At 31.4% G+C, this 24109-nt stretch overlaps 2 protein-coding genes and 1 non-coding gene across 4 annotated transcripts; 2 read left to right on the top strand and 1 right to left on the bottom strand.

Annotated features, from left to right (window-relative positions):
- Nucleotides 1–5231: 5231 nt before the first annotated feature.
- On the top strand, nt 5232–5315 carry TRNAY-GUA (transfer RNA tyrosine (anticodon GUA)). The gene is given in 2 exon segments: nt 5232–5268; nt 5280–5315. It is a non-coding gene; the product is annotated as a tRNA-Tyr (tRNA).
- Nucleotides 5316–9802: 4487 nt separating this feature from the next.
- LOC105134686 (uncharacterized) lies at nt 9803–11284 on the top strand. Its single transcript, XM_011039191.1, has 2 exons — nt 9803–10888; nt 10961–11284. Exon 1 carries the CDS (start codon nt 10126–10128, stop codon nt 10813–10815), a length of 690 nt encoding a protein of 229 aa, XP_011037493.1. The 5' UTR covers nt 9803–10125; the 3' UTR covers nt 10816–10888; nt 10961–11284.
- A 3119-nt stretch (nt 11285–14403) lies between these two features.
- On the bottom strand, nt 14404–19741 carry LOC105134685 (bifunctional dihydrofolate reductase-thymidylate synthase 1-like). Of its 2 annotated transcripts, XM_011039190.1 has the most exons (13): nt 19559–19741; nt 19395–19449; nt 18336–18853; nt 17843–18242; nt 17645–17689; nt 17406–17471; nt 17006–17067; nt 16821–16895; nt 16568–16733; nt 16370–16493; nt 15540–15646; nt 15253–15439; nt 14404–14685 (listed from the first exon to the last, which is right to left on the bottom strand). In XM_011039190.1, the coding sequence occupies exons 3-12, from the start codon at nt 18764–18766 to the stop codon at nt 15329–15331; spliced, it is 1587 nt and encodes a 528-aa protein (XP_011037492.1). In that variant the 5' UTR covers nt 18767–18853; nt 19395–19449; nt 19559–19741; the 3' UTR covers nt 14404–14685; nt 15253–15328. The 2 variants fall into 2 exon arrangements, with proteins under 2 accessions (XP_011037492.1, XP_011037491.1); XM_011039189.1 differs by having other exon boundaries at nt 19395–19741.
- Between the last annotated feature and the right edge of the window lie 4368 nt (nt 19742–24109).

Below are 24109 nucleotides of genomic sequence, written 5' to 3'. Positions count from 1 at the left end.
GAAAAGCTCCGTATATGTTTTCTCTAATGACAAGCCCAAGCCCAAGACCACAAGTATTTGGGCCCATATCCGTGAATACTGCTTAGTGTTATTTCAAAACACTTTCTGAGTGTGTTGGTTAATCTGTAAAATATTTTTTGAAACTATTTTTTAATAAAATAATATTTTAAAAAAAAAATAACATTAAAAAATTAAAATTAAAAAAAAAATTAAAAAATATAATTTAATATTTTTTTAGACTAAAAACAATTTGCTTTTATACTGAAATTATTTAAAAGTGATTTAGAATAATAATTTTAACTACTGAATTAAAAAGTTTCCTTCATTTTATCGGCATGATAATTGTAATGCGACGAAAAGTAAATTTGTGTCGATTTCCTCAGCAATCTTCTCATACCTCTTTATTTTGCAAAAGAAGCTATCAACAAGAAGAACAAGCTGCCTCTTTGTTTTTATAGTTGAAATGCATTTCCTGATTTTTTAAGTTTTTTTTCTTAAAATTAATATTTTTTATGTTTTTAAATTATTTTAATGTATTTATATTAAAAATAATTATATATATATATATATTATTTTATGTATTTACGAGCAAAATATACATTAAAAATAATTATTTCGATACCTTCAAACATTACCAAAATAAAAAAAGTAATCGATTTTTTGTTAGAGCACCTTGAACATGAAATTAGCCTAATCTTCAAACTGAGTTAATTTGCTCGCCACATGCCACACATTGGTATTTATCATGGAAGTTAAGGTTGATAAACACAAAGGGCAAACCCGTGTGTTAATTTCCTCGAAATGAAATACAAAACCCCACATATACACATATATAATGTGTTTTATTATAAATTATAATAGTAATTTTAATTTTAATTTTTATATTTTTTTACAAGATGTTTCTTTGATTTTTTTTTTCTCAACGAATAGGTGACGCTAATACTATTAAAGAGGTATATATAACGCTTTCTATTAACCAAATTTGATCATCTTTCATCTTACTAAATGCGCAATTATATCCTCTTCCACACTGTATGACATATGTTTACAAATAATAGTTGGATGATCACCAGTAATCTATTGTTTATAATTTTTTTTCTCTTTCCTTATAACTAAAGTGCATAAATTTTCTTTTTATTTGTTCTTTGTTAAGTGAATCATGTTGGTCATAGCCAAGGTCTTTGAGTTTGGCATGGTTGCTAGTCCACATCGCTTGGGTCTAAACCCAAACATCTATGCTTGGCAACCATGTCAAACTCATGCACCTAGGTTTGCTAGACCAGCGTGCCTAGGTAAAAAAATTTAAATTTTTTTAAAAGCACAATTGAATTGCAAAAATAAATAATGTCTCATTCAAGCAAAAATTTTCATTCATATGCATTAAAACTTAATTGCAAACTCTTTTTTATCTGTGTAACTTATTTTATAAATTTTTTATATTTGAAAAGGAAAGAATGAAAAAAATATTGAAAAGAATTTCTTGTATGCCTAGTTATTTATTTCAAGTCTTTAAAAATATTTTTTTTTTGTATGTATTGTAGATGAAAATATTAATTTTATGTTTTCATCCAAGTGTTTGATCGTTTTTTAAAGGGTTTATGCTTTTTTAAGTTTGAGACGTTGTTGCATGTTCTAATCATCAAAATTTGTTTCAATGAGAGTTTATTCTATATTATAAATATTAATACATACAAAAATTTAAAATATATAATTATAAAAGAAAACTTTTGAATTGATATATTATGTTGTAGGAAAAGAAAAATATTGTATATGCAAAAGGACTTATTATCATTTTGACTATTTTAATGTATGCAATTTTTTAAATGATTTCTACTCTAAAATTATAGGTTAATAAAAAAAATGAGTGAATTTTAAAGATGCGTGTAACAATAATGTCAGACTCACACCTCTATCTAGCAACCACGTCAGGCCTAAGATATTTGGATATGGCAACCTTTGCAGGTCCAAGCGTCTTGAGTATGGCAAGGAAACAATACCTTCAGCCATTGATGTTCCTCATGTATTTACTATTCTCTTTGATATATATTTGGCACTTCCAAACTTTACTTACTCTATATAAATAGTATAAAACTTAAGGGAATTGAATAAGTGAATATAGGGATCAAATAATATTATTTATAACCAAAGCTTCCATCAAACTTTAATTGCTATGTGTCCCTTATATTTAGTATATCATAAGGTCATTACAACCTTAAAGAGAACCACTTTAAAAGCTTATAAGTATGAAGGTTACAATCTTTAGGTAAATTATTTTAAGAGCTCATAATTATAAAGATTATGATCTTTAGAGATGATTACTTTAAGAGCTCACGAGTATAAAAAAGAGTTAAAGAATCATTTATAATGACTTTTTAAAAAGTAGTCAACAATCAAAACTAAAGTACCTTGCTCAGAATAACCAATTTGATTGTTAACATTGTAATATTATCTTTTAGTTTTAAAATAGCTAATATAGAGGAGAAAGTTATAGGTAATATATTTATAAAATCTTATATATTGTGTTTTCATTCATGATTGCATATTAACATACAACTCTTTTTTATGTGAAATTCTTCTCTTTGCGCATTCTTACATTATATCAAAATTATCTAAGACTCACTTCTAATTGATCCTCTTCAAACTATTTGACTCCTAACATTCCATAACTTTTCAATGCAATCTTCCCATCCTCCTTACTAAACGTACACGTTTGAACTACCAACTTGGAAAGCTACCATGTTACCTTACCTCAAAGGTTATAAATTTTTTAGCTATGTAGATGGCACTATAAATCAGGCAGCTAAAACTATCATTACTTATGATGGATTTACATGTCCCAACCAATCTTATACTAATTAGGAAACCCAAGATAATCTTATCCATGCATCAATTCTTTTATTTCATATAAGGTATTAGCACAAGTTGCTCATGACAACATGTTCTCTTAATTCTGAATGGCTGTAATTTCTGCCTTTGCATCACAGTCTCATGCTAAACAAGTACAAGTTTGATCTCAATTCTCTACTTTGTGAAAAGAAAGTCTATATATAAGTGATTATTTTATGACAATCATCTTACAAATGAGTTGGCTATTGTTGGACAACCTCTAATGTGTGATAATATCATCACATATCTACTTGTCGGGCTTGTTTTAGATTATAACTCTCTTATTTTCATGGTCATTCATTGTGATATCTCTCTTACCTTGGAAGATGTTTATTCTATACTCTTGACATGTGAGGCTTATATTCAACATAATAATTAATTTTTATACTTGCTCATTGCCTCTGTCAATGTTGTTACCTAACAACTACCTCTCACAGGAAGATAGTTTCATAGCTATTCATCAGCAACTAGAGGCAGGGGGCATGGTCAATTCAATAACCATACTAGTGGTCATGGTAATAATAGTTTATTATGTCGATTTTGTGAAAAATTGGTCACATAGCCTCCCTTGATTAGAGGTGTTTTAATCCAAATTTTCAAACTCCAACACCACGTCCAAATCTTCAAGCAAACCTTGTCTTCAATAATACTTGGCAACAATTAGCTAAACAAAAATATCATCTTAATATTAGCTCAACACATAATGTAACCGCTAAGATAAGTAATCTAAATATCAGAAATGATAATTTTTCTAACAATAATAAAATTTACATTAGTGATGGTACAAATTTGAAAATCATTCATATCAGAATTGCTTATTTATCTAATTCCTCTTCATCTTTTATTCTTTACCAAAATTTTATTGTGTTAAAAATTATAAAAAAATATTATTTTTGCTCAAAAATTTACTCAGGATAATCATGTTAATTTTGAATTTCACAATTTTTTTTCTTAAGAACTCGTAGAATGTCCTAGATAAAATATTTGTGTATGATGGCCTTTATTACTTTTCTTTTTCTCTTCAACACTACTTTGCATATATTTTTTTAGTGTTAGGGTTTTTATTATAAATTGGCATTGTCATCTTGATCATGTGTTATATATTATTATTCATCATGTGCTTAGCTATGATAATTTACTTCTTGGTTGTAGTAATTTACTTCTTGGTTGTAGTAATAGACAAATTATTTATCCTGGGTATAAGATAGCTAAAGGCCCTGAATACATTTTTATTCTTCTATTCATTTTATTTCAAAACCATTTGAATTAATGTCTAGGACCAAGCGAGGTTATTTCTACTTATGGATCTTGTTATTATATTTGTTTTTTAGATGTCTTTACTAGATTCATGTGGATATTTTCTTTAAAATTCAAATTTTATGTTGAGAATATCTTTCTTTAATTTTAAGAATATATTGAAGGACATTGTGATTCCAAAATTAAAGCTTTTTAAACTGACTGATGGATGAATATAAATATTTTAATAATTATTTCAAAATTTGCCGAACTCAACATCATTTATCTTATCCTTACACAGAAGAACAACAACATTGTTAAATTGTTGAAATGGGCTTAACCTTAACCTTGATTCCTCACTCCCATTTGCCAAAACCATATTGGGAAGACGTATTTTTAATTGCAACTTATATTATTAACCATCTTCCTTGAAAACACTCAATGGTAAATCACCATTTGAAATAGCTTATAATTAGAAACCTGATAACATGTTCATGGGTGTTTTCGGTTATCCTTGTTGGCCAAACTTGGGAGCTTATAATAAGCATAAAACTGATCACTTGATCTTAAGCATCTGCTCTCCAGCATGTCTCTCCAGATGAGCCCCAATAGCACCTTATGATCACTTGGTCTTAAGCACGGTCTCTGAAACCGAAGGCTACATCACCCTAGTGTTTATATATTGACTAAGGTTGTAAAGTTGGAGGGGGAAGCCATTCTTTTTGTTGTTTTTGTGTGGAAAACAAACTTTATCTTGATATATGTAGCTATAAATTGGCTCTGTTACATTGTGGGCTGGGGCGACTGGTTCTTGTATGATTATGATAATAATAATAAGATTAAAAGTTAGAAAAGAGTGAGGGAAACCTTATCTCTCCCGAGTTCAAAAGCGTCGTCAATGGAATGAACTTGTGACAGCCCAGGTTAACACGCATAAATATCTCTGGCAAATAATGATGAAATGGGGGAGCCAGAATATACATCCTGCGGGAAATAAAATGTTTTGGTGAATGTACTAAACAAAGCATCGATGGACTGCACGCAACCAAGGAAGAAGAATTAATAGTATAAAAGATTCAAATATAATTAAAGGCAACCGATCGCAACAACCGACCTTAGCTCAGTTGGTAGAGCGGAGGACTGTAGTAGTAGCTGTAATCCTTAGGTCGCTGGTTCGAATCCGGTAGGTCGGATGTTTCTTTTACCTTTTTTTAGGCCTGGAGAGTTTTCCTAACGAGCATTTACCTCATACCGAGCGAGCTATATGTTTCTACTTTGGGCCCCACAGAAATATTGGGCTCGTGAATCAATCATGGGCCAAAGATTATCATCAGCCCACCTTGGTTCAATTAGTACCACCATAAGTCCCAGGCCCATTATACATACACACACAGGGTGGTGGGTCACTGGGTCTTAAAATAAAAAAAACTTGGCTAAGGAATAAAATAGAGCAAGAAACACAACAAGTGGTATCCATCTCATCAATCACCGAATCCAACGTGGTTGATCTTGTGGGCGGGTAACCAAACTAAGGGCATCTTAACTTCTTCATCTTTTTTATTTCATCACATACCAACTCTTGTCAAGAAATTTGTAACATTTGTGTCACAAAATATAGGGTGAATCTTCAGCCCCCATATCACTGAAACAGCCTCACTCACTCGCATGTTGATATTGAAATATATTAGAAAAATTATTTCTAATATTAGCATATTCAAATAACATAAAAATAGAAAAAAATATTTTTAAATAAAAAAAATTTAATTTTTAAGAAATGTGATTTTAACTGGGTTTTTTAAACCTGACCAATAAATAAATAAAAAAAAGAAGGTGGACGTTGCATCCACTTGAAAAAGATGAAAAGACTTGGGAATCAATTCATCAAGAGAGCAAAGCGAGCTTCGAGTTTATTTTTATGCCTTGTCTACTCGGAAACCTTTACAAGCAAGAAAAGCTTGCTTTGTTAACATCTTAAAAAGAAAGACTATGCATGGGATTCGAAGTTCCTTGCTTTGAGCTCCGAGGACCCCCTTCCATTTCTATTTATTTGTTGGTGGCCACGTCTCCATCTTTAATTAAAAAAAAAACACTAAGATTCTGTTGTTTGTTTGTCGTCTTTTAAATTTATTTTTAAAAAGATTTAAATTTTTTATTTCAAATTCATATTATTTTTATGCACTGTATCAAAAATTTATTTCTAAACATTCCATAATTATTATTATTATTATTATTATTATTTTCCTCAATCCGCTCTTCTTGTCTCTTTGGTACGCTCTAAATAATAGAGCATATGGAGCCCAGAGATCTAGGCCCATTTTAAGTTAAAGTGAACCTCGATAATCAATTATTTTACTTGTCTGTCAGGTGTTTTTTTTTAAAAAAAAAAACTTTTCCTCTTATTTTTTATTTATTTATTTACCTTGTTTTAATAAGAAGACAATCTCGGACTAATCTCATGAAGGAAAAAAGGAAAGGAAAGGAAACTCCAGCTCGGTCCTTTTGAGAGGCAAGTTTCGTGTCAAATAAAGGTGATTAGGATTATTCATTCGTTTATCCAAAAATAATAATAATAATAATAATAAACAAATAAATAAATAAAGATGATGAGGATAGAGATCAATTCCCCAAGCTAGATCTTACAAACATGGTTTCGCGTAACTAGGTACATGATGGACTTTATTTATTGCCTTTTGTTTTTCTTGTTTGTAAGGGCTCTTCTAATGGTTGACAACGAGAAGGTGGGTTTAGAAGAGTTGTCGCCATTATTTTGTAAAGGTTTTTGTTTTAATTTAAAAATATATTAAAAAAAAATTTAAAAAATTAATTTTAAGTAAAAAAATTTAAATTTTTCCCCATTTCCATTTGAAACATACCAAAGGGGTTAAGACCTCCTCAGCTAAGTATTAAACTCAGATATTTCTTAATTGATTTAAAATATTTTACCCTAATAATATTATAAATTAAAAATATTCTAATATGATTGAATAAGTCAACATTTCCCTTATAACAAAAAAAAGCACCTAGAGATCTATTAAAGATGAAAATAAAGTAACTATCTAGGTGGTGGTCAAGTGGTAAAGACTTGAGATTAAGAGGTTTGCTCCCTCTGTGGTCTCAGGTTCGAGTTTTTGGTTGCTTATATGATGGCCACTGAAGGCTTACATGGCTGTTAACTTCAAGAGCCGTGGGATTAGTCGTGGTGCGTGCAAGCTAACCCGGACACTCACGTTAATCTAAAAAAAAAAAGATGAAAATAAAAGTGATTATCATGTTTAAATTTTTCTCTTTGCTTTAATAATTATAATTTTATTTTAATAGAAAAACTCTTACTCAAAAGAATAATTAATTTTTCTTAAATCAATTCTAATTTAATCATCAAGAAATCTCTAAATAGATAAAATAAAACATTTTATAGATAACAATAATGATCCACCTGAGTTTTTATCAAAAAAAAATATGTTAGATTGATAAAATTAAAAGATTAATAACCTAATCTCGGAACTATATTCAGCATTCAAGCCCACAAGATAAAACAAAAGACATCATCAATATCTTTATTTACAGGGGAAATCAAATCCAAATGGCATTTTCTTTGATGAAATTGTTGCCCTCTTTGATAAATTCAGAATGTCCCATAGAGCTCCAATTGCTTTATACAAAAAGAACATTGAAAAAAAAAATATTTATATTAACAATAAAAATGCATGCTTTTGTTCGCGTAGAGAAAGTTCATATAAACTTACGTTTCCATTAATAATAAACGGTGGCGACCCATTTCATAAACAGCCTGTAGCTTGGTGCCGAATAGCAAGAGATTGTATGAAATTTTAGAAACTGTTGTTTAAAGTAATTTTTATTATTTTTAAAATTTATTTTTAATATTAGTACATCAAAAAAACCTAAAAATACAATTAAAAAATTTAATTTAAAACCAAAAAATTTAATTTTTTTAAAAACTCTTTTGAACACAAAAATATATAATAAATTTGTAATTATGCTGAAACTATCATTTAGCCGTATTTAAACATTTTCAATTTCCAATCAAGAAATTGAAAACAAGCTAAAACAAAAATAATAATTCTAATTAATTAGACAAATTTATATTCTTCTTCCATGTTGTTAGGATTTAATTAATTGTCTATTATATTATTATATTGATTCTCCTGTATATCATTTGGTCAATTTCTTTTATCAAAGTTGATAGAATTATATTTTTGAAATCGCTAAAAAACATTTTTAAAAAACTCAAAAGTACTCAACTGTTGGGATTTTAAGAAATAAAAATTTTATTTTAAGTAAATTAAGCATACGATAGAAATGTTTTTCAAAATCACTATATATAAGGATAGATTGAGTCATTTATCCCAGAAAAATTATAAAATAAAGGTACTCCATACGCCCATTTATGTATTTAAATATCTATTACAAATTATTTATTTATTTCAAAGTTTCTGAGATTTGGGCCTGTTTATTACAGGTGGTGGATTCAAAGAAGAAACAACTGTTTTACTTTATTTGTAAGAGGAGGAAAAGAAAAAGGTAAGAACCGTTGATGCCTCCTGAATCATTATGGCCTCAAATCAAACAACAACATAAGAGAAACACAATCAGTTCTGATTTTGACAGAGAGAGAGAGAGAGATTGAAGCTAACCCACGAGAACATGTCAAAATGCCACGCTACCGTGATGAATGTAACGTGCAAGGAAAAGGAGGCTCGTCAAGCTTTCTGTAAGTGGCTGTGGTGGGTCTTGTCTCGGAGAACAGGGGGGGTTCCGCAACAGAGTGCTAGTTAAAGGTGAAGAAAGTTCATAAAATAATGGAGACAAAGAGAGAGAAAGCAGCATTTTCTTAGCAAGGAAGGAATGGGCCTGCTTTCCTAACGGTTTCTGTCTGAATCTGCCATGTCCCAAACGTTTACCTAACATTCTACAAAATAGTGTTCTTGTTACAGTGACAATCAAGTCATCCTCCTGGAAGATTCAATCTACCAGATTACCAGATCCTTTGTCTATCATGTAAAAAGAACTTTTATGTTTCCTTTTTTTTAATTACAAGGGAGTTTCTTGCTCTACCTTTCTTTCACTATTTCAATAGAATTTCTTCAATAAAACATGCTCAACAAGCACCGGGAGCTCCTTTTTTTTTTTTTAATCCTGGCAAAATAGGACCTGAACATGTTGAAATGACTAGCTCGTTTAACGAAAATGAGGATGTTTTTAGCAAATAGATGAAACTGCATGTTATTCTATCATACAATGTTGCTGGTGTATTCTTAAATTCCATAAACATCTCGACGAGGAGGTAATGAAAATGGTTTGTGCAATGCAAGGCTGCTCTTCTAGCCTGTTCATGGGATATTCTAAAAGAATGTGGGTATATTGGGTGGAATAACTTTCCACCAAAGTTGAAGAGAGTGTTCTACGAGTGCAAGTGTTAGATTTATTTGTTTAATGTAAAATCTAAAGCTCGGTGAATGAACTTCAAGGGAGGTGGGAATAATAAGGTAAGAAAAAAGGAACAATAATGGCGTGAAAAATCCCACAACTTGCACATTTCGAATAAGGAAAAAGATGGAATATATACTTTTCCTAGAGAGAAATTAAATGAAACAATAAAATAAAGCAAGATTGGATATAAAAGGAAAAACAAAATGTCTCACATATTTCACTAACTATAAATAGTCTACCTAAACAACCTAACGGTTCTAACAAGAGAAGCAAGATTTTCTAGTTGACAAGTAGATTGAGAAAAAAGAAAAAAACAGAGCTACTCTGTTTCCCCTGTTCCTATCCTTTATACTGTTTTCTATCTGCTTCCATGCTCCTGGGCAGCATAATACCTTCACTGTCTACAGTGCCTATGGTAGTCTCCATCTTGTCTCAACACAGAGAAATGGCTGCTACCAAGGCTTTGCTTGTTTACCACTTCTCTTTTGAGTGAAAACCCTTAATCCTCCATTTTCTCTGCTACCTTGCTATTGCTTTGAATTCTCGATTCCGCAAATGGATTCATTCAACATCACCAACATCAAGATTGAGAAGGCGAACGCACTCAAGAAGCATAGGAAGATTCAAAAGATTGCAAGTTTCTTCAGGTTAATAGAAATAGGCCTAGTTCTAGCCTTGATTTCCAGGTTTTCCATTCAACTCCCAGTTGCTGTCAGGAACTCCAGTGAGTATTTTAAGGACTTAACAGTCACCCTTGTAAGTCCTCGGTTCGTGTTCGTTCTTGGTAACGTGATAGTCATCACTCTCTTTGCGAAGTCAGGCCAGTTTTCATGTCAAGATTCTAATGGAAAGAATTCAAGCACTGACCTTTATGAAGAGTTCGTTGAAAAGAGTGAAAAGAGCCAGGGAACTCATCATTATGAAGCTGAATGTAGAGAGAAACAGGTCACTCATGCTGAGCACAAAGTCACTGAGGATAATCCGACTTCTTTAGAAAGCAAGAAATATCGTAGGAGTCAATCAGAGAGATTGAAGTGGCCAAATAGTAACAAGCCATGCCGGGAACTGAGGCGGTCGGCAACGGAGGGATGCAGGAAAAACATCGATTCCTTTGAGGAATTGGAGAAAAGGCCATGCCCTGAGGATAAAATGAGCAACGAGGAGTTTCGATGCACGATTGAGGCTTTCATTGCTAGGCAAAAGAGGTTTCGAATAGATGAAGAGAAATCTTATGTCTTAGAGTAAAAACTGTGGTGTAAGAAAAATTCAAGATCCTTTTAGCCGTTCTTTGTTTGCACATCTATAAGTCTATAGGTGCGTGTACAATGCTACCTGTGGTGTAAGAAAAATTCAAGATCCTTTAAGCCGTTCTTTGTTTGCACATCTATAAGTGTACAATGCTAAATCATAAATGCAGAGTAAATTTACCTGTTAGCTTTTTCTGTGTGAATTACTATTTACAGCTTTGTGCTTTACATTTCCATGAATAGAAAGAAGAGGTACAAGCTCTGAGCAAAGAAGGATTAATTCTTGCAGCTTTCCGGCAGTGTCAATTAGACGCCAAGTCTTAATTTCAAGAATGGATAAAAGTCGATATGCGGATAAGAATTCCCTGATGTGTAAAGACTTTATATGTTCTTGTTGTGTAAGGATGGATACGGCATAATAGGAAGATTTCCACTCGAAATTCTGACAAAAATATGCTTTGATTCTAGTCTTGAATTTTTCAACAAAGGATCATAACAAGGGGTACAGGAAAGATAACAAAGCTGTTCTATTTTTCACTTTCGAGGCCTTCCATGTAGAATAATGGCATCTTTATCTTTTATCTCTCACTTGTTATGTCTGAGAATCTATATACTCTATAAATAAAATTTTGGATAATTAGTTAATTAATTATTTTTAATAATTTTATTTATTTTTTCTGGTCAAGATAGTTGATAATCTATACTTAATGTTTGGTAAACTAAAGTTGCTTGTGACTAATACCTATAAAAAGTCTCATTTGATTTTAAATAAATATTTTTTTAAAATGAGAAAATATATTGATATTTTAGAGAGAATTGATCTGAATATATATATATATATATATATATATATATAAAATACAAACTAAAAATTATAAATCTTTATTCTAAAATATTCTAGTGTATTTATAACTTATAGATTTTATTCTTTTATGATGAGATGGGTATAAAATATAATTTTACTCTAATAGCATTTAATGAATGAATAATAAGTATCATTTATTTTTATGTTATATTTAATAGAAATATGGTGGATCTCTATAGGACTTTATACATCTAAAAAGTATATAGATTAAAATCTAAAACGTTAAATGTAATTAAACTTATAAAATTTTTTTTTTTGGATTACATCCGTTAGAGGTGAGTTCTTTCTCGATGAGCTTAAGGGAAGCTCAGTTCATCTCTTGAGTAGTATAAGAGAAGAGGGTCATTTTCTTGGACATGTTCTAAAAAAGATGCTTATTCTTTTAAATATGTTGGAAAAAATAGTCTGGTCATTCTCGTGATTATGCTCAGGAAAGAATGGATATTTTCATGAGCATATCCGGACTTGTCATGTTACCAAACTCAGTCATGACTACTTAGTATATTTTAAAAAAATTATATTTATAAAATTTGTTTAATTTAATATTTTTTATTAAAAATATACCGAAAAAAAACTTGATGTATCCCTTACACGTATGAAGCATATCCGAACTTAGTAGTGGATGTTGTGTGAGCTGCAATTCACTGAAAATAACATCATAATGACTGTTCCCCACTTGCAGCATGCTTGTTTCTTTCTTCTTATCAAAAATGGAATTTGCTCGAGCGCATTGGTACAATATATTTTATTCTGTTTTTATTTGATATAATTTCTCTTGTTTCCAAGATGAAAATCAATTTCTGGCTTTTAACATGTAGATTTTTATTAGAGAAAACTCGTCTGGTGGTTTAAAGAAGTTCGCTTTTCATCCATGGAGTTTCTATCTGAAAGGAGTGGCATCTATGAACGGGATCATCAAATTAGGCTTGTCCAGTCATGTGATAAAAGCCCTTAAAAAAAAAAAAAAAACCTATTGTTCATTGCACGCATCTCTTTACATCTCATTAGTAGACTTAACTTTAAGTTCCATTTCTTTAAATCCTATTCCATGTTTCATTGTGGCTTGGATCCATGTTGAAGGAGAGTGGAGAGCTGGACTTTCTTTCAGCTTGATCTTGGCAGTCTACAGATTTGAACATTGCAAGTGATTAACAAAGTAAAATCTTGGCTAGGTTTTGTACTGTATCCATTAGTCAAGGGCAGATAGGTGGATATTTAGCACCATTGGTAGCCTAATCAAGCTCTTTGAACTTTTTGAGTTCTGAAAGCTGCAAGCCAGCTTAATCCATCAATACCCACTTAAAAACGATAAAAGAATTGTAAAAATGTTGGTCTTCAAACCAAGAAATTCCCACATAGTTGGAAACTATTCTGACGAAGCGAAAGATCCTTGAATCATTAAATTAGCTGGTTGGCTCATAATGATTTTAACAAGGTTTCCGAAATAGATTTAAAATTATACATGCGAAGATTGAAATATGACTTCACTGTGGGCAAGGTAAATCCAACTTCATAGAAAATAAACATAGCTGCATGTCCCCTTTGGGTGGAGTGACACGTTGCCTTCCTGGAAAAGATGATCTGGAGTTGAAGGCAAAGTATGGTGGCAAAAGCTTCTTCCATGCCCAAATGGGGCCATCTATGGAATCTAAAATGATTACACTGGCTCTCTCATGTGCAGTAAAAGAGTGAAGAGATAGGTGCAGCATCATAACGGAGCTTCAGACAAAAACTGTTATGTCTGAAGCTATGCAAGTAAAAGTTGTTTGCGTAACTTTTACTTTCGGGGGTAGCTTTAAGGATTTATATTTATTTTTTAATAATTACGGACCTTCTTAGAATTATTTTTAATTTATATAATTGTTAGTTTTAAAAAATTAATTAAGATATGTGTAAGAGATTCAGATATTTAGTAAATAAATAAATAAATTGTTTGCATAAACAAAGATGAGGGAGAAACTAGCCATGCCGATAACTCTTCCTCGGATTATTTCTTCATTCTTCGATAACTCGTAGCACTATTTTTCCCGCTTCACAGAAAGATGTGATGTTCAAGGCAAAGCCTGAATCCTGGATGATGATTTCAACAAAATATCCAGGTTTCTGCCTAGCTTCTTATTGAGACCATAAACCGATCTCATCTGCCTAAAAGACGCATGGAAGAATTGTCTGGTGTTGTCAAGGGAATAAAGCCCGCCGCGAGGAGATATAGCGCGCAATGTGAAGTGAAAGGAACGAGGCGTGTAGTGAGTACAAATTGATTATTAACCGAAGCAACTAGCCAGAAGACCAAGTAGAAAGGACAAATGGGCGGAAGTCATTTGTCAATATTTTAGAATACTAGTTAATTGTTTGGGCCACTATTCATATCAACGTTAGCAAGGGATTCAGATCAAGCAATGAAAAAATCTCACAAAAGCTCGACAGCATAATCCTTAATTGCTGTCATGTTCATCCTCCTTCACAGCCAGCTTCAAAACCCAGTCTAAATTTGTAGTCCAACAACGGTTGTTTTTAGGAGTATAGATAACAAGTTCTCATGGACGCATTTAAAATAGGGTTCCTGATGCTTGCCAGAACAGGGTGACGCATGTGCCGGTCAATATGCTTCCTAAACTTGTTCCTGAGTATAAGAATTTGACAATCCTGTCCTAACATGATTTGGAATGTCCTTTTTTTCACGATCCAAATGAACAAAAGATTCACTAAAGGCAAAAGCACTGCAAAAGGAAATAGCCCGTCCAAATTCCAATCCACTTCAAAAGAAGTACGGTAGAGTTTTGTTGCAATTAGGCGATGGATCAGTAAAAAAAGAACACTAGTTTACGAGAAACAAAAACTGAAAAACAGGTATCCTAAATCACCTTAGAACCACGACCGGGAGTGGAACCAAAGGATTCTCACTACGACAGCATAAGCTTGAAGTATATCCCAAAACTACCAAATTTTTATTTGATCCTTCATATCACACTCTATATCATGATAGGCCTCCAACAGCTATGCCTGAAACATTACAAAGAAACAAAAGCTTCAGATCCAAGAGCTCGATGATAACTGTGTGGTATGAATATTATGACAAGTTTCCCCATGTACTGATCAGAACCTCAAATTCTTAAATCTAAAGGATAGACACGGTTCAAAGTCAAGACTACTGGAAAAATTTCCCCAAATAGTCTAGCATCTAGCATAATGCATTAAAGAGGGTGCTACTGTGCTTCCCGCACCTCCTCCAGAGATCCTCAAAGGTCCTAAATCACTAGGTCAACTGTTTCGGGTGCACCATTTGTTGTTCTCACACCTCCCATGAGGTACACCAATCTTACTAAGAGATTCTACAATATGATACAAAGTTACATAACTATATCACCAACAAAAAGACGGCAGAAAAATTATAAATAGCAGGAATGTCAAACATGAACTGTATATATTACAGTCACGAACCACATGTCATATAGAACTTTGTGAAGGCATAGCAAGGTTCAATTTATAAAATGCATCCATAAGTTTGAAAAGAAAAACAAAACAGGAAAAAAAAAAAAAAAACAAGAAACATTGCAGTTATATACTTGCCTCAAAACTACGAGCATGTATTGCCGAGGAGGGATCAGAGTCTCCAATTACACTAAATCTTTAATGGAGCAGAGCTCTATACCGCCATTTTCATTTCAATTTTCTGGTGAGGATCATAGCCTATGAGCTTGAAATCAGCTGCCACAAAAGTATCTATGTCTTTCTTCTCAGAATTGATCTTCAAAATCTGCATGAAGGTAACAGGGTGTTATAGAGTAGCACTGAGGACAGAAGGAAACACAGATAATTTGAGATGAATTTAGCACAATTTCTTCTATTTTTCTTACTGGGAAAGGCTTTGGAAGTTTCCGAAGCTGCTCCTGCAGAGGCCTGATATGAGTGTGATAAACATGAGCATCACCAATCACATGAACAAAATCGCCTGGAATGAGATCTGTAAAAGATAAAAGTAAAGGCTGATTCTGTAGTCATACAATCATGATGCTAAAGAGATTGAAACTACTATATTTTTCTAGCACCATAGACCATTGCCATGGTAAAAGCATAGAGTTTCCATGATGCTAAAGAGATTGAAACTACTATAGTAATGATCTATTTTTCTACTATAGTAACTCTATGCCATGGTAAAAGCATAGAGTTTGAAACCACAAAGAAGGTTTCCAGCCCCACAAAACATCCCACTTTACTTTGACAGTAAGTGGATCCTTAAAATGATAAAATCTATTCATCAAGCTATGCAAATTCAATAATATCATTATCATAGAAAACATAGCAAATAATCATTTTATTTGTAATGCTTTCCCCATGTGAAAATGTCGAGACCCTTTTCCAGAATTAAATTCCCCCATCAAATCAAATTTGCTCAGGTCCACAAAGTGGTGCTCTCAATGATAATTTACCAGCAGATCCACATTGGACTCCTTTTGTCCTTCAAGTCATCAGTTCACTAAACATTTCCATCTGTTATCACCCAATCTAACAATTTAAAGGCCGGTAAATCAAATGTGATGGGTCCATCAACTTGTGTGGGTGTCTTCACTCTTATCAACAGAAACCGTTTCTGATGACTGGACATGCACATCTAAAACATCAAACACCCCAGCAATTCAACAAGCATGATTTGTAAATTAATGGTGTGGTTGCAGAGAGTACATACCACAGACATGAGCAATGATGCATGTCAGGAGAGCATAAGATGCAATGTTGAAGGGCACACCAAGGCCCATGTCAGCAGAACGCTGGTACATTTGGCATGATAATTCTCCATTGGCTACGTAGAACTGAAAATAAAATCTGGATTAATTGATAATAAAGAAAATGTTTTAGAAAGTAGAAACATTAAGTTACCGCAAACCTGAGCAAACATGTGGCAAGGTGGAAGCGCCATCAATTTGAGATCAGAAGGATTCCAAGCTGAGATTATAATCCGACGATCATTTGGATTATTCTTAATCTTGTCAATAACATCTAACAACTGGTCAAATCCCTGGCCAGTGTAGTCAGCATGCATATCAGTATACCTAAAAATGCACACACAACAATTAGCCTAAAACTCTTTCTTGATATGATCCTGCTGCTGAACTTTGATAAAGGAAAATCAACAAAACCTAGCACCAAAATGCCTCCACTGGAACCCATACACAGGTCCCAAGTCACCTTCCTCTCTGTCCTTTAACCCAATACTGCAACCAGGAAAGATATCATTTAAAATCTTCATATGTGAGCAGTGTTTAAAATATTTAAAAAAAAGAAAGAAAGAAAAGAAAATAAGAATATAAAAGCTAATACATGCCTGTCAAGGTAATCTCTGGATGCATTGCCATCCCATATGTGAATGCCTTTTTCCTGAAGGACCTGTTAATTATAGGCACATTTTTAGAAATGTGTTTCATACTGTTATATTCTAGCATCTAGAATTAATAATAGAGGAAATCTTCCAAGATTTATAAACACCCCATGCAAATACAATGATTTTTAGTTGATATACAACAGTGTCTGACATTCAGCTGGACTCTGTAGCAGAAAAAAATAAAATATGCCTAATATCAAAACAGCAAATCTTGAAAAGGACTGGGGAATTATTCTCTAAAAGTACTGGGAACCAACTAACACTGAGACCCTCCATCCAATCCCATCAAAACATAGATGGCAGATACGGAAATAAATAAAGCATACAGTTAAGATATCGTTACCTTGGCACTTGTTGAACCACTGATGAACCATAGGAGTTCTTCAACAACACCTCGCCAAAATACTTTCTGCAAAAAAAAAAAAAATGTAACACTTTGTGTCAAACTTCAAGGTGAGATAAATGAATGGTGCCTTTTCTTTTTTAACCGACCTCACAACGAGAGAATACAAATTATAAAGAATGAAAATGGGAGAAATTTGGTTACAGCACTTATAACAAGTCATAACAAAGATAACGTGCCTTTGTTGTAAGAAGTGGAAAATTTTTGCGCAGATTGAATCGCATCTGTGGATCAAAAGGAATGAATTGATCAATTAGCAATCATGATTAACTCAAAAATGTCAATTAGCAATCATGATTAACTAAAAAATGTAAACATGTGGACACATAGTTTACGAAGCAAAGGTAGAGCTGTAAAAAATCAAGGGTTCAAGTTACCTGGCAACCAAATTTTGATAGAGTACCAGTTCCTGTCCTGTCGTCCTTCAAATTCCCATCCGAGATGATGTCTTGAACCATTCTGAGATATAAATACTCCTCATGTCTCTCAAATACCATCTTGGGAAGGAATGAGAACTTCATTACCTCAAATTTACTATTTTCCGAATTACCATCAGAGTTCTCACCATTGTTTTGACTATGGGATTCAATTGTAGAGCTTCTCACACGAACATAAGTTGTAAAGCAATGTCGTATGTCATTTTCCACATTGGGAAAAGAAGAGTACCAGGGCTGAAATACAGAGGTATCAATTGCAGGGATAAAAGTATCGCAATCAAAATCCATCTCAATTTCTGTAATGTGGATAGCATCACATCCAGGCGCATTCAAAGATTCTCTGCATTACAACATAATCAATACAAACACAAAAGAAACAAATGTGAGAAAAGAATATCATTCATCAACTAATTCAACTTTCCAAAGCACAAACCTTAATATCTGACCGCCTCCAATAACAAACACTTTCTCGATCGACAAACAATAAGGGGACGCAGCCAACAACTCCAATGCAGAACTCATGCTTCCACAAATCACAACATTCTCAGCAGTAGCAATATCAAAACTCCCAGAACGTGTCAAAACAACATTAAGCCGACCAGGAAGAGGCCTATGCTCGAGTGGAATACTTTCCCACGTCTTCCTTCCCATGATAACCGCGTTCTTCTTACCAGAATCCATCGTAGTCAAGGTCAAATCCTTAAAAAACTTAAGATCCGAAGGCAATTTCCATGGTAGCTTGCCATCTTTCCCAATACCCATGTCCTTAGTCGCAGCCACAACCACTTGGTAAGTCTTCTGTGGAGCAGGCTGCTGTGTATTCGCATTTCCATTGGAAAGGTTTGCCACAGAATCCCCAGACATGATCAAATAGAAATCACAAGAAAAACTTGAAAAGGACGCCTTGTAACCTACACTGCACGCCCAACTTTTTTGGCAGTGCAGTAAAACCTGATATTCACAATTAACACATTCACTTCGATATAACAAAATTAATGAATATAATCCTTAAATAGTTCACGAGTTTAATTAACAATCCGCAAAGAACACATAACAAAGTGAAATAGAGAGCAGTAAATTTTACCATTTTTATCTAAGCAGTTAAACTTTGGAAATCAATAAAATTAAACATTATTGAGCGTAAAATGTAAACAAAAGATTACAATAATTAAACTGAAAGAAATAAAAATAAAAACAAATTCACTCAATCTATCAGAACTAATGCATGTAATTAATAATCCATAACTAAACAGTGGAAAGTGAAATACAGAACAGTAGATTACACAGTTTTTACACGTATTAACAGTTAATGAGATATACTATAAATCTAAAAACAAAAAACGAAATAACTAAAACGAAATAAAACCCATAACGCTAACAACAAATTAAAAAAGTGAAATAATGTAGGAAACATTTTAAAGATTATGAAGAAAAGAAACGTAATGTATACGCAAATAAAATAAAAATGCAGCATTTTGAGTAGGTGACTGACCGATCGAAGAGTGAATCGCAAGAATCTTGAGAGCTCGGAACCCTAATTTTCACTTCTGAAAGACAAAACAACAAAAAACAGAGATAGAATTAGGGATTCGGTGAGAATGGGAGTGGGTTTAAGAGTGGAGACGAGTTAAAAGAAATGACAAGGAGCCAAAAAACCTCGCTAGGTTCTCGCTTTTGATTTCTTTGCGCCCTCTATCTCTCTTTCTTTTTCAATGGGGAGAGAGAAAAGGGAGACACAAGGAAGGAAAATCCAAAAGCACGGTTGACGCGGAATACCGCCGAAGTGAAAATATGTGCGCGTGCAACTACGCGTGAGCTTCTGTTAATGTAATTTCTGTTTTTCTGTTTTTTATTTTTTATGGCTATTAAAAGGGAGACAGGGTGTTTGCTTCGTTCCTTCCATTCTTTTTTTTCTGCACGATAAACAGGAAGTTAAAAAAAACAACTTTTTTGCAGAAGTACAGAAGTGTCCCTATTCTTTTGAGGTTTGAGCGTTTATAACCCTCACTAATTTTATTTTATTTTGAATTTTAGGAAACTTTACCTACCGAAAAGGATATTTTATAAATTTAGATACGCTAGTAAAATTCTAATTATTATAATTTTTTATAAAAAATATATATTTTAATTTAAACTTAAAATTTACTGTACAAATTTCAAATCTTTTATTATTATGCAACATCTTTTAAGGACAATCCTCACTAATCAATTAATTAATTCAATTAAAATTCTCAACAAATTATTAAGAGTGTGCTACTTTGTTTTGAATATTCTTCATGAATATGTTTTTTAAATTAAGAAAATATAATAATTAAAACATTAATTTACATATTTTTGTGACAAGTAACTAATAACCAAAGTGATCCAATTATGTAGCTTCTCAATTGTTCGTTTTTTGTCCTAGAAAATGAATAATCCTTTTTATTATCCGACAATAATCCATCATGTTTGTCAACAGAAAGAGATTCGTATGCTCTTTTTTATCGGATCACATTATTATTAGATGTATTCTATGCTGAACGGATAAGAATTTCACGAATTGGCATTTTCCTTGCGGCTCCAGGATAGGACTGCGTTCATGCCCACAGGGATGAAGAGCTCGCTCTCAGATTGGATTTACTTGATTTTTTATCCAGCATTGTTCAATCATATACCGTTCTTATCCAGGATCAGATTGCCTCTCTCTCTCTCTCTCTCTCCCTATATATATATATATATATATATATGGTCAGATAACGTTTGTTAGTTGGCATAAAATATTAGGTAAGATTGACAAATGGTTAAAGTTGTGAGGAAACGTGGTTATTTTTTTTAAAAAAAATTATTTAAAAATAGTATTTTTAAAATATATTATATTTGATGTTAAAACAATTTAAAAATATAAAAAAAATTAAATAAATTTTTTTAAAAAAAATCATGAAACATAGCCTAGAATGCAATTTCAAAAGACATTAAAATACCGTAAATGTTCTATTTGTCAACAAATTATCCCAACATATTATTATATATAATTTTTTAATACATTATTTTAAGAAAAACTTCAAAATATGATTTATATAATTTTTTAATATTTTTCTTTAAATAAAATTTTTTAATCTTGAAATTTATATAAATTTATATTATTTTATATATAATTTTTATGAAATAAAATAAAAATAATAAAATAAAAATAAAAAGATATAAATTCATATTCATTAAAAAAAATGATCTTACTTGAAAACTTAAAAGTTTTAAAATATAATTTATATAATTTTTTGACATGTAATCTTAAGTAAAAACTTTTTAAATATAAAATTTATGCAAATTAATATTATTTTATATTTATTTTTTATCAAACAAAATAAAAATAATAAAATTTATATTTATAATTATTTCATTAATAAAAATTTAATATCACAATAAATAATGATATCCTTTAAAATTTTAAAATATTAAATAAAACAACGAGATACGAGTCTAAGTTCACTCCTGCTGCAAAGGGAGTTGTCAGGTACGATCAATCCCAGAATCTCAATCTGTACCTTCTTGCTGGGAGAATGAAGGGTTTTTTAAATACTTAAATGATTTTCTTAGTAACTGGGAGGCCCACAATGTACCCAAATAAAAGGTGCTCTGCACTTTTTCTTTCACTTAAAATATACTTAGGAGACTTTATATATAGATATTAAGTTTTTCTTTGATTAGGTTTTAAATAACTTATATTGAATTGGTGCATCTTAAAATAAAATAAACTTTTTCAGGACTTTTAATTAAATAGAACAATAATTACGTGAAGGGCTCAGCTGTATCTGTAGCTGTTGGTTGAGAAAATTGATGGGAGAGGGAATCAAGTAGAACATGCATGATATTTTAGGTGTGGATTTTTGCTTTCCCCTTGACTTTAATGTTTCTCAAACAGAAGGGCCTGAGCCATGAACGAAGCAAGGTTGCTAGTGTTTAGTTTGGAGTGTGATAAAAATTATTTTTTAAAATATTTTTTATTTAAAAATATATTAAAATAGTATTTTTTTATTTTTTAAAATTTATTTTTGGTATTAATATATTAAAAAAATTCCAAAATTCAAAAAATAATTCCAAAATAAAAATTTTCAAAAATACATTAAGAATGTAGTGTTAAATACTATAATCTATTAACAAGCAGATTTAATTGTGTTTCAAACTTTGATTTTGTATAAGCTAAAATATTTGATTTTTATTCATGAAGACATGCTTTTTATTTCTTTTACAAGTAACATCCATCCTACAACAATTTTTACTAAATGTAGTTTTTAAATCTTGTTTTTTTTAAATAACAACTAAAAATATTTTTCTTAAACGTATCTTTTTAAAACCATGACCATAAAAGCTAATCCAATATTAGTCATGTATATAATCTTAGACTATTTTTTAATTGAATGCTTATGAAACTTATCGCATGTTTTTCTTTTTTTGTTTGATAACAAAAAATTATCTTGGAATCATTTTGTTTATTGATAAAGGTCAGTTTTGTTTTAAATCTAACTTTAAAAATATATTTTCATATCAATTCGGTAATACAAAAAATAATTTTCATAAATATGTGTTAAGCCTGAATAGGCATAAAGTTGACGAGTTGCCAAATTCAGCGTCCTTAGGTCTAACTGTATGCCAAGCCTAATTAAACACAAGTCTGGCAAACTGCGAGACTTAAATCCTTTAGGCTCGGCTATGTGTTGAGCCTAAATGAATATTAGTGCGGCAAGTTGTTAAACCTAGCATCTTTGGGTTTGATTACGTGTAGAGCCTAATTAGATATGAGTCTGACAACCTTCTCAACTCATTGACCCTTCTAATTAGGCATAGATCTAACATGTTACCAGATTTGATGCTCTTGAGCTTAGTTATGTGCCAAGCTGAAGTTGGCATGAGTTTGGCTCGCTGTCATACATGTTGATAGTAGGCGTGGAAGTATGCCAGAAACAAAAGGCTAAAGACCTAAATATCATTATAAGCTTTATGTTAGGCTGAAAGGCTCAATTTTTTTAAGAAGTATGCCAGAAACAAAAGGCTAAAGACTTAAATATCATTATAAGCTTTATGTTAGACTGAAAGGCTCATTTTTTTTTTTTTTAATGACTTTTAACATAAAAGTTTAATGTTATGGATATCTGTCTCTCATTTCCTATTAATATTAATGCTAGTGATATTCCATCCCATATTAATATTTGTATAAGGGATATTTATCATTTATTAATACATATGTAATAGATATTTATCATTTATTAATGTTATCAAGGTAAAATTATACTTCAACTCCTCTTTTTTATATATATATAAAAAGACTTATGGGCTATAATACCCCTAGAATCATACAAATAAATGGTTAATAATCTCTATTCTCAGAAAAAAAAATATTCTTCATTTTATAGCATTTATCATATCAAAACTAAGAAGAAACATTTTTGTTCTTAACAATAAATACTTATTCTCTTTTTGTTAAATACTTATTCTCTTATTTGTTGTAGTCATTTGCTTAAATGTCACTAACCTTATCATTTAAAGGTCTCTGAATCCCACCAACAAAGATTGTTTAAGAGGTTACAAACTTTATACAACAAATTACAAGTTTCATAAACAATAAAGAATAAACTATCTTCCTAGAACTGTGATTAACCTACAATTCAACCATTAAAAAATCCATTCCTAAACACTTTGAATTTTGAAACATCATCATATTCTTCATTCAAACATGATGCACAATAAGCCAAAGATGCATATACCATCCTTAATGTATATGTATATGACATTAAGATAAATGAGAGGAAATACACTTTAAGCAAACCTGAAAAGAAATGCCCGAGTCCAATTATGAAACACAAGAATGTCAAGTAAGTTTGATAGACCAAAAAGTAATCCAAGGTTTGATTGACAAAACCCTTTAGTGAAAATATTTATTTTTGATGTTTAAAGATGATTAATACTTAAAAGTGTATTTTTATCAAAGTTTTATATCATCATTTTGCACTTGAAGTATCAATAACTCCTTAACTAAAGCATGTTTTATAATAATATATCTAATAATATAAGATACCTTAATTTATGATAAATGTTCATTTTAAATGCAGGCCTATCACATAAATAAAAGGATTGATTGATGAATTTAAGAACTAAAATTGAAAGGATAAAGAGATGGTCAAACTTAGAAAAGAGATGTCGGTGCAATCCAAACCGGAACACTGTTCGATAATT

The sequence above is a fragment of the Populus euphratica genome, unplaced genomic scaffold, assembly GCF_000495115.2.
Source record: "Populus euphratica unplaced genomic scaffold, PopEup_1.0 scaffold91.1, whole genome shotgun sequence".
Taxonomy (NCBI): domain Eukaryota; kingdom Viridiplantae; phylum Streptophyta; class Magnoliopsida; order Malpighiales; family Salicaceae; genus Populus; species Populus euphratica.
This window is presented reverse-complemented; position numbering and strand designations above follow the sequence as displayed.